The sequence below is a fragment of the Leuciscus leuciscus genome (assembly GCF_965113295.1).
Source record: "Leuciscus leuciscus genome assembly, chromosome: 1".
Classification (NCBI taxonomy): Eukaryota; Metazoa; Chordata; class Actinopteri; order Cypriniformes; family Leuciscidae; genus Leuciscus; species Leuciscus leuciscus.
The window spans coordinates 25132868-25145574 of NC_138725.1; the positions used below are offsets into that span (position 1 = coordinate 25132868).

Here is a 12707-nt window from a genome sequence, read left to right on the forward strand (position 1 = left end):
TGGACAGGGCCAGGGCACACAGGCCACTGTGGCCGTACGATGATTTTTTTTTCACGGGGCATGAAGGCCAAAGTGTAGGGCAACGTCGGCCATGGCTGCGTGGCCGCGGTATAATTCCCACCCTGATGCTGGATAAGGTCTTAGCCAAGTTATCTAAATGTAAATGGCTATTACCTGAACTATCCTACAGGGGTAGAGTAAGTACTAGAATAGAATAAGTTGGCTGCTTCTACATTATGGCACAAGCTAAATGTGCTAGAGCCACCTGATGGACAGATTAAAGATTTACAGAGAAGGATGGTGGAGTTATTTTGGTCAGGCCAGCACTGGATTACTGGGCCTGCTTTGTATTTGCCAACTCAAGAAGGAGGACAAGGCCTTGTAGACATCAGAAGTCGGATTAATACATTTCGATAACAAGCAGGACGGAGACTGTTGTATGCGGAGGAGACAGAGTGGAGCAATGTGGCATGTGCTTTGCTGAGGAGGACATCAAGTCTTGGATATAAGCAATTGTTTTTAATCCGAACAAATGAACTGGACTTGAACAATTCGACTCCATTCTCTCGGTCCATGCTACAAGCGTGGAGTATGACTTTTTCTGTAAGCAGAGGAATTGAACAACCACAAGATTGGATTATGAGGGAACCTTTGTTTCACAATCCATTAATTCAGACAAATTGTTTGTCTTCAGGAAGAAAAAAGAAAGTTTGAGAAACTGTCTGATTAGAGTGTACAAAAGTAGAGAATTTCAGAGATGCCAAAGGGTGGAAAAAGGCAGAATCACTTCAGAAGGATACAGGGATGGGATAAACTCTTTACGTCACCTGTCTCAGTTGCTGAAGGAAGTGCATGCAGCTTTACCTCTAGTCTGAAGAGAAGCTTTAGAACTTCAGTAAGAGCAAGAGAGGGGGAAAGAGTGTTTCCATTGATATCAGTGTCTGCTGCGGCACAGGAAGAGTACCAAGAAGAAAGTGGCACAATATTGCCTTTTAAAACACCAGAATTGGGGGAGTTTTCAGGACATCAGCAAAAAAGCTTTATTTTCCGTGTGTGTCAAAATGTCCCATTGGCATGTTTTGAAAAAAGTCAAAACTTGGAGGTGGTCAGAAATATTTGGGCCAGACTTCAGGGGTTGCTGGAGATCTCTGTACAAGCCTCCTATAGAGAAACGTACAGTGGATTTACAGTGGAAACTAATTCATGGTATTATAGCTACGAACAGACACGTGGTGCACCTAAATCCAGAAGTAGGAAAAAAGTGTCCCTTTTGTGGGATATAAGAAACTGTGGATCATTTGTTTATTTATTTGAGAGATTAGGAGTTCTTTTTGATATTTTAAAAAGTCGGTTTTGGTGTGAATTTTTCTCATAAATGTTTTATTAGTGGTCCGAAATACAATTTCCAGGTACTGACATTTTTATTATTATTTAACCTTTTTTCATGATCAGCAAAGATAGCAATATGGAAAACTAGGAAGAATAAAATATTAGGTACTGGATCAGTTGATGAGGAGATGATACTGAAAGGGCCTCTCTCTCTCTCTCTCTCTCTCTCTCTCTCTCTCTCTCTCTCTCTCTCTCTCTCTCTCTCTCTAGTCTCTCCTCAGGTGTCTCTGCTGCAGAAGAATGCCTCATCTCCAGTGTTGTGTCACGTCACAGACTTTTATCCCAGTAATATTTCAATCACCTGGATGAAAAACAGACTAGAGCATTATAAGGATGTGAAGGTTGGTAAACTTCTTCCCAATGAAGACGGAACCTTCCAGAAGACTGTCACCCTAAAGGCTGAACCTGATGAGTGGAAGAAGAATGTGTACAGCTGTGTGGTGGAACACAAGAGCAAAACCATTAGAAAGACACTGACAGTGAATGAAATCAGGACTAATAATGGTAAGAGTCATTGTGCATTTTGCAAACCATTGTCAGAGTGACCAGAAAATACCAATGAACAGTTAGTTTTTGTCTTCAGAATTTTTCTTCAAGAAGGTGTCAACCAGCTATTAACATTCTCTGAATCTTTCAACAATCTGATATATATTTTCTTTAAACAGAAACATCTGCTCCCATTGGCATGATTGTTGCTGTTGTTTCTGTGGTGATTCTGTTGCTTGTCATTGCTGTCCTGGGGTATTTTGTGTATCAGAAGAAAGTGAAGTCAGGTGAGACACAGTAATGTTTCATGATTATTGTCTTAGTATTGAAAATCATATTTTGTAGTAGTATTTACATGAGCAGAACTAGTTTCTTTGTTAATCATTCATAAATCCATTCCTACATAAATGGTCCCTTAGTGCAACAACTTATACATCTGGTTTTATGAATGTTTCATGATTAAGGCATTTTGAGAATTGCTTACTTTGTTTTTTTATGCAGACATTTGATTGCTTCAACAAAAATAAACATTTTCCTGATAATTGAACTTAGAGTCCATTTTGATTGTTTTTCAGGATTTGTTCCAGCCAACAGTAAGTACTCTGTACTCTGCATTTGGTTTAAGGCTATCAGCAGTTGATGAGCTGTCTCTGAAGAATGATGTAGTTTAAAGTATTATATAATTAAACTTTAAATATTTTGGTAATGTAAAATCATTTCTGACATAAAGTAAATAAAGATGAAACTTTAGTATTTTACAATGAATCATCATACAATTAATAGTAATATAAACATTGTATAAATAAGATCTCTGCAAATCCAAAAGTAAAATGGCAATGAGCCAGTTTGACATTTTAAAAGTTGATTTTCTGTTGCAGTCGCTGACAGTGGATCTCAATGCTCAAGTCAGACAGCAGCAGTGGCTTGAGATGTGAGTTACTGTTTATTCATCACTGAAGCTATTTCAATCAGATGATGTCAACCTGATGTAATGTGTTATTTTAATCATTTCAGGAGATCACTCGGATGACTGAGGAGAATTATCAATATTCACTCGTGGAACATAAAGAGGGGGCCTCATATGTCTATTGTTTGTCTATTCTAATCTTTTATTTTATTACATCATTTATACATTTCATGATAATCAATGTACTATTTAAATTTTTTATTACGTACTGTAAATATTCTTAACGTTACTGAATGAAATGTCAAACCCATAAAAAGGAACTAACTGCACAATTCTGAGGTGTTGATGGACACGATCTACTCCATATGTTTTGATTAGGCGTGCTCAATTTAAAATTTTCTCAGCTTTTTGATCAAAATGTTGCTTTTTTTAAAACTTACGCACATTCAAATGTTGTGTTACGTCCTGAAGCCGTAAAGTATTAATATTCATGATAGAGGTGTGTTTATGTTGCCATGTTTTTTCCCCCCTTTATTATCTGTCTCTCCCCTGCATCCCACTGTCCATGCTAAAAAAAAAGTGTGTCCCAAAGCATAGTATATCGAAAAGTGTACACCAAAAGTCCCCGATGGTCTACTATTTCAGGTAGATTTTTGAAGTGTGGGTCCATACTCACTAGAACAGCTTATATTACCCATAACCCATTGCGATTAGGAGGAGGATTCAGTTCAGAACTACAAAAGAGAAAAAAGTGTTAAAAAAACTACAAAACATGGCAGATGTGCATGACCGACGGTGAGAAGTTAAGATAAAGGTTTGAGTGACTACTAATCAGTTTAACCTGATAAAAAAATATTTATTTAATGTTATCCGTGTTATATTTCATCTGCAATAAGAATGTGGACTTTTATAATGATCCGTTCGGCCTTTAACTTTTAAATGCATCTTTATTAGGGGTGTAACGATTCGTTTTAACAACGATTCGATTCGTATCGCGATTCGTGGTTGTCGATATGATTCAAGGACGATATTGGTTCATTTAGAACGATACGATCCGGAACGATTCAGTGACTTGAAATCGATTCAGTGACTTTTTAGCCAAAAATTCTTGTAAGGGAATCAGGTATCAATTAATTATGGATATAAATAAACAAGTAAACAACAATTAATGTCAAATGCATTCACATTTTATTTGAATAAAGTAGGACTGCACGATTATGACAAAAATTATAATTGTCGATTATTCCCTTGAAATTGTAATTGCGATTATTAATTACGATTATCACAACATTGAATGATGTTTTGAATAGTTTGGCTATGGGACCCACATTTCCCCATGGTCATCAAGCCGCGACCCACCTTTTTAGGAATTATATAGGCCTATTATAATACATTTTTTTTACACAAAAATTGTTGACACACAAGTCCCCCTTTACTTAACATACAAAAAAAATTTGTAAGAATATGACAAATACTGATAAACAGTAGGCACTTCGAGGTTAAGCTATTAAATAGCAGTCCCAAACTAGTTTTTGTTAATACAATCTTGGTATGAGCCACCACAGTCATATAAAAATATACAAAATAACCAGTAAGTGGCATTTTGTTATGGAAACAAACAACAATTAGGCTACCATGGTGATACACAATACTTAGAAGAACTGGTAAAGAAACATGGAAACTGCTCCTGATAAATAGCAACACACATGACGTACCAATAACGTAATTTATTGGTATTTTACTTTTATTTCTTAACTTACTAATTTACGACGTTGCATTCTCGTATGTCTTTTGCACTTTAGTGAAGTGATGCAGTGCGCGCCGCCGCATTTGCACGTGCAATTGAAGAGTGCGGGCTACTGCAGTAGCGGCTGAGAGGACAGGAAAGTCAGTTTTTCTGAGGTGAGAGACTTTGCGCTGCTTGTTGTCTTTGCGCTGGCGTCACGCATGGCGACGATATAAATCGATACATCGATGTAGTTGATGAATCGTTACACCCCTAATCTTTATGCATAAATTAAAAAACAAACGTTAAAAACGCTATTGTACAATGTGTTAGTATGTCCCAAAGCTTCTCTACTCTTTTGCTACACACTCAAAAGTATCTACTTTTTCTTCACAAAAGAGTACATACTTTTAGGGCATAGTATAAGTAGGTGAATTGAGACGGAGCATCTCTCTCACTCTGCTTGCTTAGCAGTCACTAATAAATAATTATTTATCTCCTCAGCTTTCATTGTCAATTGCGCTCGCTCCTGTTGTGTGTCCTCAAACTGGCAACCCTTGTGAGCGTCGTGTCTGAGGAGGCGGGGAAACAACGACCTCTGATATTTTGAATTTGGACTGCAGTACCCATTTCCATCACTAGTTGTCAATCTCACATACTGCACCTTTAACTACCAGTTTTGAGAGATCTTTAATCCTGTTGAATTGGGAAAACTGTGTGTGTTGTGTTTTCCTGTTGAAAGTCAACTCTGAATTCCCTGTTGTCTGCTGTGATACAGCTAGTTAGATTCTACCCAAGTTTATTTCTTTGTTTTCAATCAAAAGGGAGAGGGTGCCGATTTATTTTGTATCTAACATTTATCCCTGTTTTTTGTTAGTAAGGGAGTTGAGGAAAGCTTGTGTTGTTTATTTATTTTCTTTTACCTGAATAGGTTATTTAGTACTCCCCCTATTAATAAGAAAAAAAAATTTTTGCATGAATCTATTAATCAACCTCAGTCCTGCTCAAAAATATTAAATGTTTAAAAAAAATTCAGGATTTTAACTCTTTAATTGCCAAATTCGTAAATGATGTCACTTATTTGGGAAAAAAAAACACACACAAAATTACTCATTTTCAATATAAAATGTGATTGTGGACTGGATTTTTTTTTACCTTTTATCACAGTCTTGGACATGTCAAAGATTAGAAACAACATTGGTTTTGATGCATTGTTAGTTTTTGTGCAGCATCAGATTTGAACTTTTTTCTCCCTCATTTACTGTTCCTGGCTGTTTTTGCCCCATTGACTTCCATTATAACCACATTTTTTTTATTGCAAAGCCATGACACCATATAATCATGCATTTTTGATTGTTGGTCTTTTTCCCTGTTGGGAAGAGGTAAAATTTGTAATTTTTACTGTTGATAACCAGGTGGAACCATTAACCCTTTAGATAGGCCTGTGCAAAAAAAAAAAAAGCTTAGTTTCTGGCTTTTACATGGAGTTATATGGAGTTTATAAGGAGTATAATAGCATAATAAAGTGTGTGTGTGTGTGTGTGTGTGTGTGTGTGTGTGTGTGTGTGTGTGTGTACTCACCTTGATGCGTCTGAGAAAATCAAAATATGCACCTCAGCAGTCAGCTCTCAGAACTACATGGAGTAAACAAAAACAAAGTAAGTGTATTTATGCATCTGCTGCCTTTTGATGGTGAGAAATGCAGACTAAACAAAAACAAAGCAAGTGGATTTAAACGCGTGCATGCAAGCCTGCTGGTCATTTGATGGTGAGAAGAGCAGCAAGCAACATGAGAAAGGGCTTGACTTGTAGTGAAGTTTTAGAGATGATTATGCAGCCTGACCCTTCCAGCGAGCTGCAGGATGTATCGTCTTCTCCCTCTGACACCACAGACTCAGGAGAGTCAGATCCTGATTTGAATGTGGCACCCTCATCATCCTCTCTAGCTTCCACTAAGGGCGAGGAGGATTCGGAGGATCCTGGATCTGGGTGGATTGGGAGAAACGACAAAGTGTGGTTTTCCACTAACGCGGAGACAACTCCCTTTCTCCAGCCTGCCAGAGGCGTGACTCCAGGGCCGACGCGCTGCTCTTCTCACCATCAAATGACCAGCAGGCTTGCATGCACGCGTTTAAATCCACTTGCTTTGTTTTTGTTTAGTCTGCATTTCTCACCATCAAAAGGCAGCAGATGCATAAATACACTTACTTTGTTTTTGTTTACTCCATGTAGTTCTGAGAGCTGAGGTGCATATTTTGATTTTCTCAGACGCATCAAGGTGAGTACACACACACACACACTTACTTTATTATGCTATTATACTCCATATAACTCCATGTAAAAGCCAGAAACTAAGCTTTTTTTTGCACAGGCCTATCTAAAGGGTTAATGGTTCCACCTGGTTATCAACAGTAAAAAGTACAAATTTTACCTCTTCCCAACAGGGAAAACCACCAACAATCAAAAATGCATGATTATATGGTGTCATGGCTTTGCAATAAAAAAAATGTGGTTATAATGGAAGTCAATGGGGAAAAAACAGCCAGGAACAGTAAATGAGGGAGAAAAAGTTAAAATCTGATGCTGCACAAAAACTAACAATGCATCAAAACCAATGTTGTTTCTAATCTTTGACATGTCCAAGACTGTGATAAAAGGTAAAAAAAAATCCAGTCCACAATCACGTTTTATATTGAAAATGAGTAATTTTGTGTTTTTTTTCCCCAAATCAGTGACATCATTTACGAATTTGGCAATTAAAGAGTTAAAATCCTATATATTTTTTTTAAACATTTAATATTTTTGAGCAGGACTGAGATTGATTAATAGATTCATGCAAAAAAAATAGAAAAAAATATTTATCTGATACATTTTTACAGCAGTTTAAAGTAGTGGCTGTTTTCAGCCACGAAACATAACGAAAGGGTAGTAAATTTGCCCACAGGGTACTGTTGAGTTTTTGAAAAATTTCAAAGCATTTTCCCAAAATATGTGTCAAAATAAGATTTGTAACCAAAAATCATTCCATTTGCTGAAACACAGAAAAAGTTATGGCCAAATTTAGACTCAAAAATACCCCATAGTGGATGAAAACATCCCCAACAGCACATAAGCGTTAAGGTGTATTTTTTGTGTGAATCTCTTCTCACATTTATCGCAGGTGAACGGCTTCACTTCAGCGTGAACTCTCATGTGAACATCAAGACTTCGTTTGTATGGAAAACTCTTCCCACACTGATCACATGGGAACGGCTTCTCTCCGATGTGGATCCTCATGTGTTCATTAAGATATAATTTTAGTTTGAAGCTTGTCCCACATTGATCACATTCATGCGGCTTCTCTCCGGTGTGGGTTTTCATGTGTGTATTAAGATTTGGTTTTTGTGTGAAACTCTTTCCACATTGATCACATGAGAACGGCTTCTCTCCGGTGTGAACTCTCATGTGAACATCAAGATGTTTGGTTGAGATACTCTTTCCACACTGAGTGCAGGTTGTGGATTTCTTGGCTCTTCTTTTCTTTAAAAATGTATTTTTAGTCTTTGAGCGACTCAAAAGTTTTTCTCCAGGTCTGACATGATGTTCCTCCTCCACTTCACTCAGTTCTTCACTCTCCTCGTTCACTTCCATCAGGTCTGAAATGAAAGAGAGAAAAGATCAATTTAATTTTCAGTAAATCAAAATAATTAAAATAGAGAAATATGAAGTGACAGGACATAAAAGTGAGCTCTGATGTAATAGACAACTGCTATAAAATACTACAATAATTTTGATCAAATAAGTATCTTTGCATGAATGAGGTACATTGATCTTGATTTGGAATTAAACAACTAATCCCAACTAACATTTCTTTTTCTTGCAGAATAAACATGAATGCTTTTGAAAACTAAATGTCTCCAACACAGGACAAAGTATGTCTGAATCATGTCTGAATATGACAAAGGGGAAATTAAACTAGAAAGATGTCTTAATATAAAATCCCATGACTCTGAGTAACAAGCTGAAGTAATCAAGAAATCCAGATTTGCTTTTACCTAGTAACAGAAGGGTGTCTGAATTATACATATAAAGAACCAATCATATTGGAGAAAAATTATGTATTGATGTATTGATGTCGCCTTTGCCATGCTCCTATTCTATAAAAACTGTTTTCAAAGGCATTGTCTGGAGTCTGTCTGGTTAATACTGTGCAGCAGATTAGTGGAACACTAGAGATAAACAACTGAGAAAGAAAACGGATGCGTGTCATTTATATAAGGTCTGTGCATTTGTCTTAAAGGGACAACAGCCTAATGTACCCACAACAGTTTGTGTCACCAATGGTGTTCAATCAACAAAAGAGAAAATGACTTTTGTAGCGTTAACCAAAATAAATTGTATTAATTATATTAGTTATATTTCATTTATACAGTGAAGACTTATTTGACATTTTTCTGAATATGGTCAAATTTATCTGAAAAACAATGCATTGATTATTTCAATTTTATCTTTATGCTTGTAATTTGTTTATTAAATTCTATGCAGATTCACTCCCCAACAAAATTCCTCAAATTATTCTAGAATGATTAATTATTTTCAAATAGAGCCATTCAAATCATCTGGTGAAATTGTTTAAATAGCGTGATATATATATATAGTAGAAAATATTATCGCAAGGTACATTTTCCAATATCGCCCAGCCCTATTAGGGGAATATAATATAGGGTAATTTCTACCACAATCTTCAGACATAGGCACAAATCTCATGTTTCTGTAGTGAGAAATATTAAATATACACTAGATTGCCAAAAGTGCTGGGACGTCTGATTTTACATGCACATGAACTTTAATGACATCCCATTATTAACCCGTAGGGTTTAATATGCACTGTAAAAAAATAAAATCTTTAAAAAACAGTCAATGACTGTCAGCTACGGCTGCCAAACAAAAACCATAAAAATAAAGTAAAATATCCTTATTTAAATGAAGTGCAAAAAAACGTTTACAGAAATTTTCCTTAAATGTTTTACAGAAAAACACTGTTATTTTACAGCTATTTCCTTCAAACACCTTCACTGTAAAAAAATCCCATTAAAAAAACCAGTCAAATGACTGTCAGCAATGGCTGCCATACAAAACCCGTAAAATTAATGTAAAATATCCTAATTTAAATAAGTGCATATTGCAGAGTAGACTCTGTATAGGATGATCACGAAGACACGAACCCAAAAGTTAAAGTGAAACGCGATCTCCATGATGCACCTAAATTAGGCTCCAAATATTTGATCCAAATTGCTGATCGTCTCAATGCGCAAGTAGCAACTCATTTAAAATGTACATTACTTTATTTTATTAAAGTTAAATTCAATATTCGTCACAATACATTGAAAAGTGTGTGTGTGTGTGGTGTGTGAATAATGACTAACTTTTACAGCACCAACTTAAGTGAAGAAAAAAAAAAACATGGCAGCAGATGAAAATAAAATATAAAAATATTGTTCAGGATGGTAAGTATAGTCTATGTGTCACGAATCCGGTCTGTGGCCTTCTGCCCGATAGCCACCAGAGGTCGTTTCTCCATCATATTGACTCACACAGCACACTGGACTGCATTTCCCATCATTCATTGCATGGATGACACACACAGCTGATTACACTAATCACTCTCCCAGCTGAGAACTATCTCACAATCACTATCACCAATTACACACTCTTTATAAGCCTTGGACTTTCTCTCTGTGATCGCCGAGTATTGTTTAGCGCTTATCCTAGCGATAGCTACTCTACGGAGCTGAGTTGTTTATGGTTTGCCTGTTTTCTTGTGTTTTGACATCTGCCCGTGTTTCCAGGATTAACCCTCTGCCTTGCCCTTTGGACTCTGTTTGCCCCTCGTTTGGATCTTTGCTTGTGTACCTGGATTATCTCTCTGCCTGGTCCTGTTGGATATTGTTCGCTAATCGTAGACCCACGCTTGCCCTAGGATCTCTCTTGTGTATTTCCCTAACTATACCTGCTTGCCGTTGTCTGACCCTGCCTGTTTACTATGTTTATGAATAAAAGCTTGCACATGGATCCGCACGCCTCATGTCTTGTTCGCCCCGTAACACTATGCAAGTACTTAAGCACAGCCAGCTTGAGTGGTGATAATTAAACTGAGTTTAATTAATGGTTTCCGGTTGAAGGCCCATCCACAGTTGAGGAGGTTGAGGAGACTGTGTCAGTCTGTTCAACGAGGTCTGAGGCAGGCACAGATTTGCACAATATATATTTAAAAGCCTACCTGTGAGGTGCTAATAGTGTGTATTTCCCTTATTATTATTATTGGCTGCAGGATGCTGACACCCTTCTAGAGCCCTCTCAGTCCACATGTGACCAAGTGAGTACGCTATTAAGAAATTACAAAAAAGTGCCAAGAGCACTCAAACGAATAACTTATATTTATGTTCCTACAGAACCCAGAGAACATAAAGGGAATCTACAAGGGCTATAGATACTGACATACAATATAAAAAACTCAAGATAAGAAAGATGAAGCTGGAAATCCAACAGCAAGAGAATATCACATGACACATGACCTTTTTGTTTTTTGACAACATTTAATTGTATGTTTTAACCCCCAACTGGCAGCTTCAACCTGAATAATAATAAAAAAAAATCTAATTGTGCCTGGGGAAAGTGAAAACTTAACATGGCTTGGACTGTATTAACCAAAATAATAATTGGCATAACTGTCTCTTATAACCCTGCCTGTTTCATTGTCCTCAACAACGGCCTCGTGTGCCTCAGCCTGGGGCTCCTGATAGGGAGTCAAGAGATAAGGCAGGCATGCATATCCCTCGTCTCCCAGCAAAACTGTGAAATCATCTGAATAGGTTTTTTTTTTTTTTTTTTACATTGAAATTGGTGAAGGTATTTTAAAGCTGTAGTTTTTGCCATATGTTAAGTGACTAACATACCTTGTGCCATTCGGTGGGAAAGAGAAGAAGCCCTGAAGATCCTGGAATCATGCACTGAGTCAGGCCATTTTGTCTCTACATTTATAATGATGCAATCTGCATCACAGATCATCTAAATAATTAAAAATGTAGGTCACTACACTGGACTTGCATAGATATAAGATGAAAATTGTTACTGCATTTGTATTGAACAGAGCACTGGTGCCCAGCTTATTGTACAGAACAATCAGTTCTATAGTAGTAGCCGACAATGTCGTCTAAGTGGGACTGTACCTGTAACATGGATTTGCGGAAACGAAAAATATCATAATTATTACCCGAAATGGTAATACTGGCCACCAGCCTTGTCTTGTATTTCAGGGTTCAAACTCACAGTTCCTAACCCTGTCCTTGAGTCTTTTGGCGTGGGTGCAGTCACAGTGTAGAGCACCGATAACATTTGGGAAAGCTACCAAAGGCTACAAAAGATAACTTATATTGAGAAAATGAACTTGAACTCTTAATACTTAAATAAATTATGTTTGAATGATTCTTTTGTCTTTCAACTGCCATGTCTAACATTAACAGTCAATAAATATTTCCATTTTCTATATAGTTATTATCTGAACTTACCAGCGATTCCATAAAAGCCTGTTTAATGGTATGAATCGCTCTGTGGCCAGGGAAGGTGATGAACACATTGAGTATTTTTTTTAAAGACAGTTACTCAATTCGTACAGAGCGGCAAACTGATGCTTTGCTGATATTAATAATGATTAATAAATGTTCCGCTGGCAAAATAAAATCAAAGTGCAATGCACCTAATCTGCAGGACTGTGAATGCTTTATTTAAAAATCACACCAACTAAACAAATGTAACTTTACTTCTTTACATTTGTTACTATTTTTGTATGTTAGAATTTATTACATTTATTGTTAAAGTGCATTTAATTTCATTTTTGGACTGATAGCGGTTCCATGAAATAAAATGGCAGCATGCTAGAAAGTCAGCTGTAATATCATCACATTCCCAGTCAGTCAGTGTTAACGGTATTCTGGTTAAGCATCAACTCAGACATAGCCGGACAGTTAGCCTGCCTTGGACTAGGTTAGTTTCCCAGCATAAGTTGCCAGAGTAACTGAGTTTGAACTATTTTGAACACATTTAATCACAGGATTTGGTCAAAGAATCATATTTCGGAAACAAATTAGAATAACAATAAATTGTTACTTAATTGAACTAAATTGTTTTCCATGTGACAACTTATATTGAGAAAATGAACTT

General features: G+C 36.7%; 1 protein-coding gene across 1 annotated transcript; it reads left to right on the forward strand.

Annotated features, from left to right (window-relative positions):
* The first annotated feature begins 1574 nt into the window (after positions 1 to 1574).
* Positions 1575 to 5486, forward strand: LOC309502515 (uncharacterized protein). The gene is made up of 5 exons (XM_082174914.1): positions 1575 to 1893; positions 2055 to 2162; positions 2451 to 2468; positions 2754 to 2806; positions 2890 to 5486. Exons 1-4 carry the CDS (start codon positions 1695 to 1697, stop codon positions 2801 to 2803), a joined length of 375 nt encoding a protein of 124 aa, XP_082031040.1. The 5' UTR covers positions 1575 to 1694; the 3' UTR covers positions 2804 to 2806; positions 2890 to 5486.
* Positions 5487 to 12707: the final 7221 nt, after the last annotated feature.

What these genes read in the sequence shown, in the direction of transcription:
- LOC309502515 (XM_082174914.1), top strand. Translation starts at nt 1,695, where the DNA reads ATGAAAAACAGACTAGAGCATTATAAGGATGTGAAGGTTGGTAAACTT. An exon ending in TGAAATCAGGACTAATAATG is followed by an intron (nt 1,894 to 2,054) that starts GTAAGAGTCATT and finishes TTCTTTAAACAG; the next exon opens with AAACATCTGCTCCCATTGGC.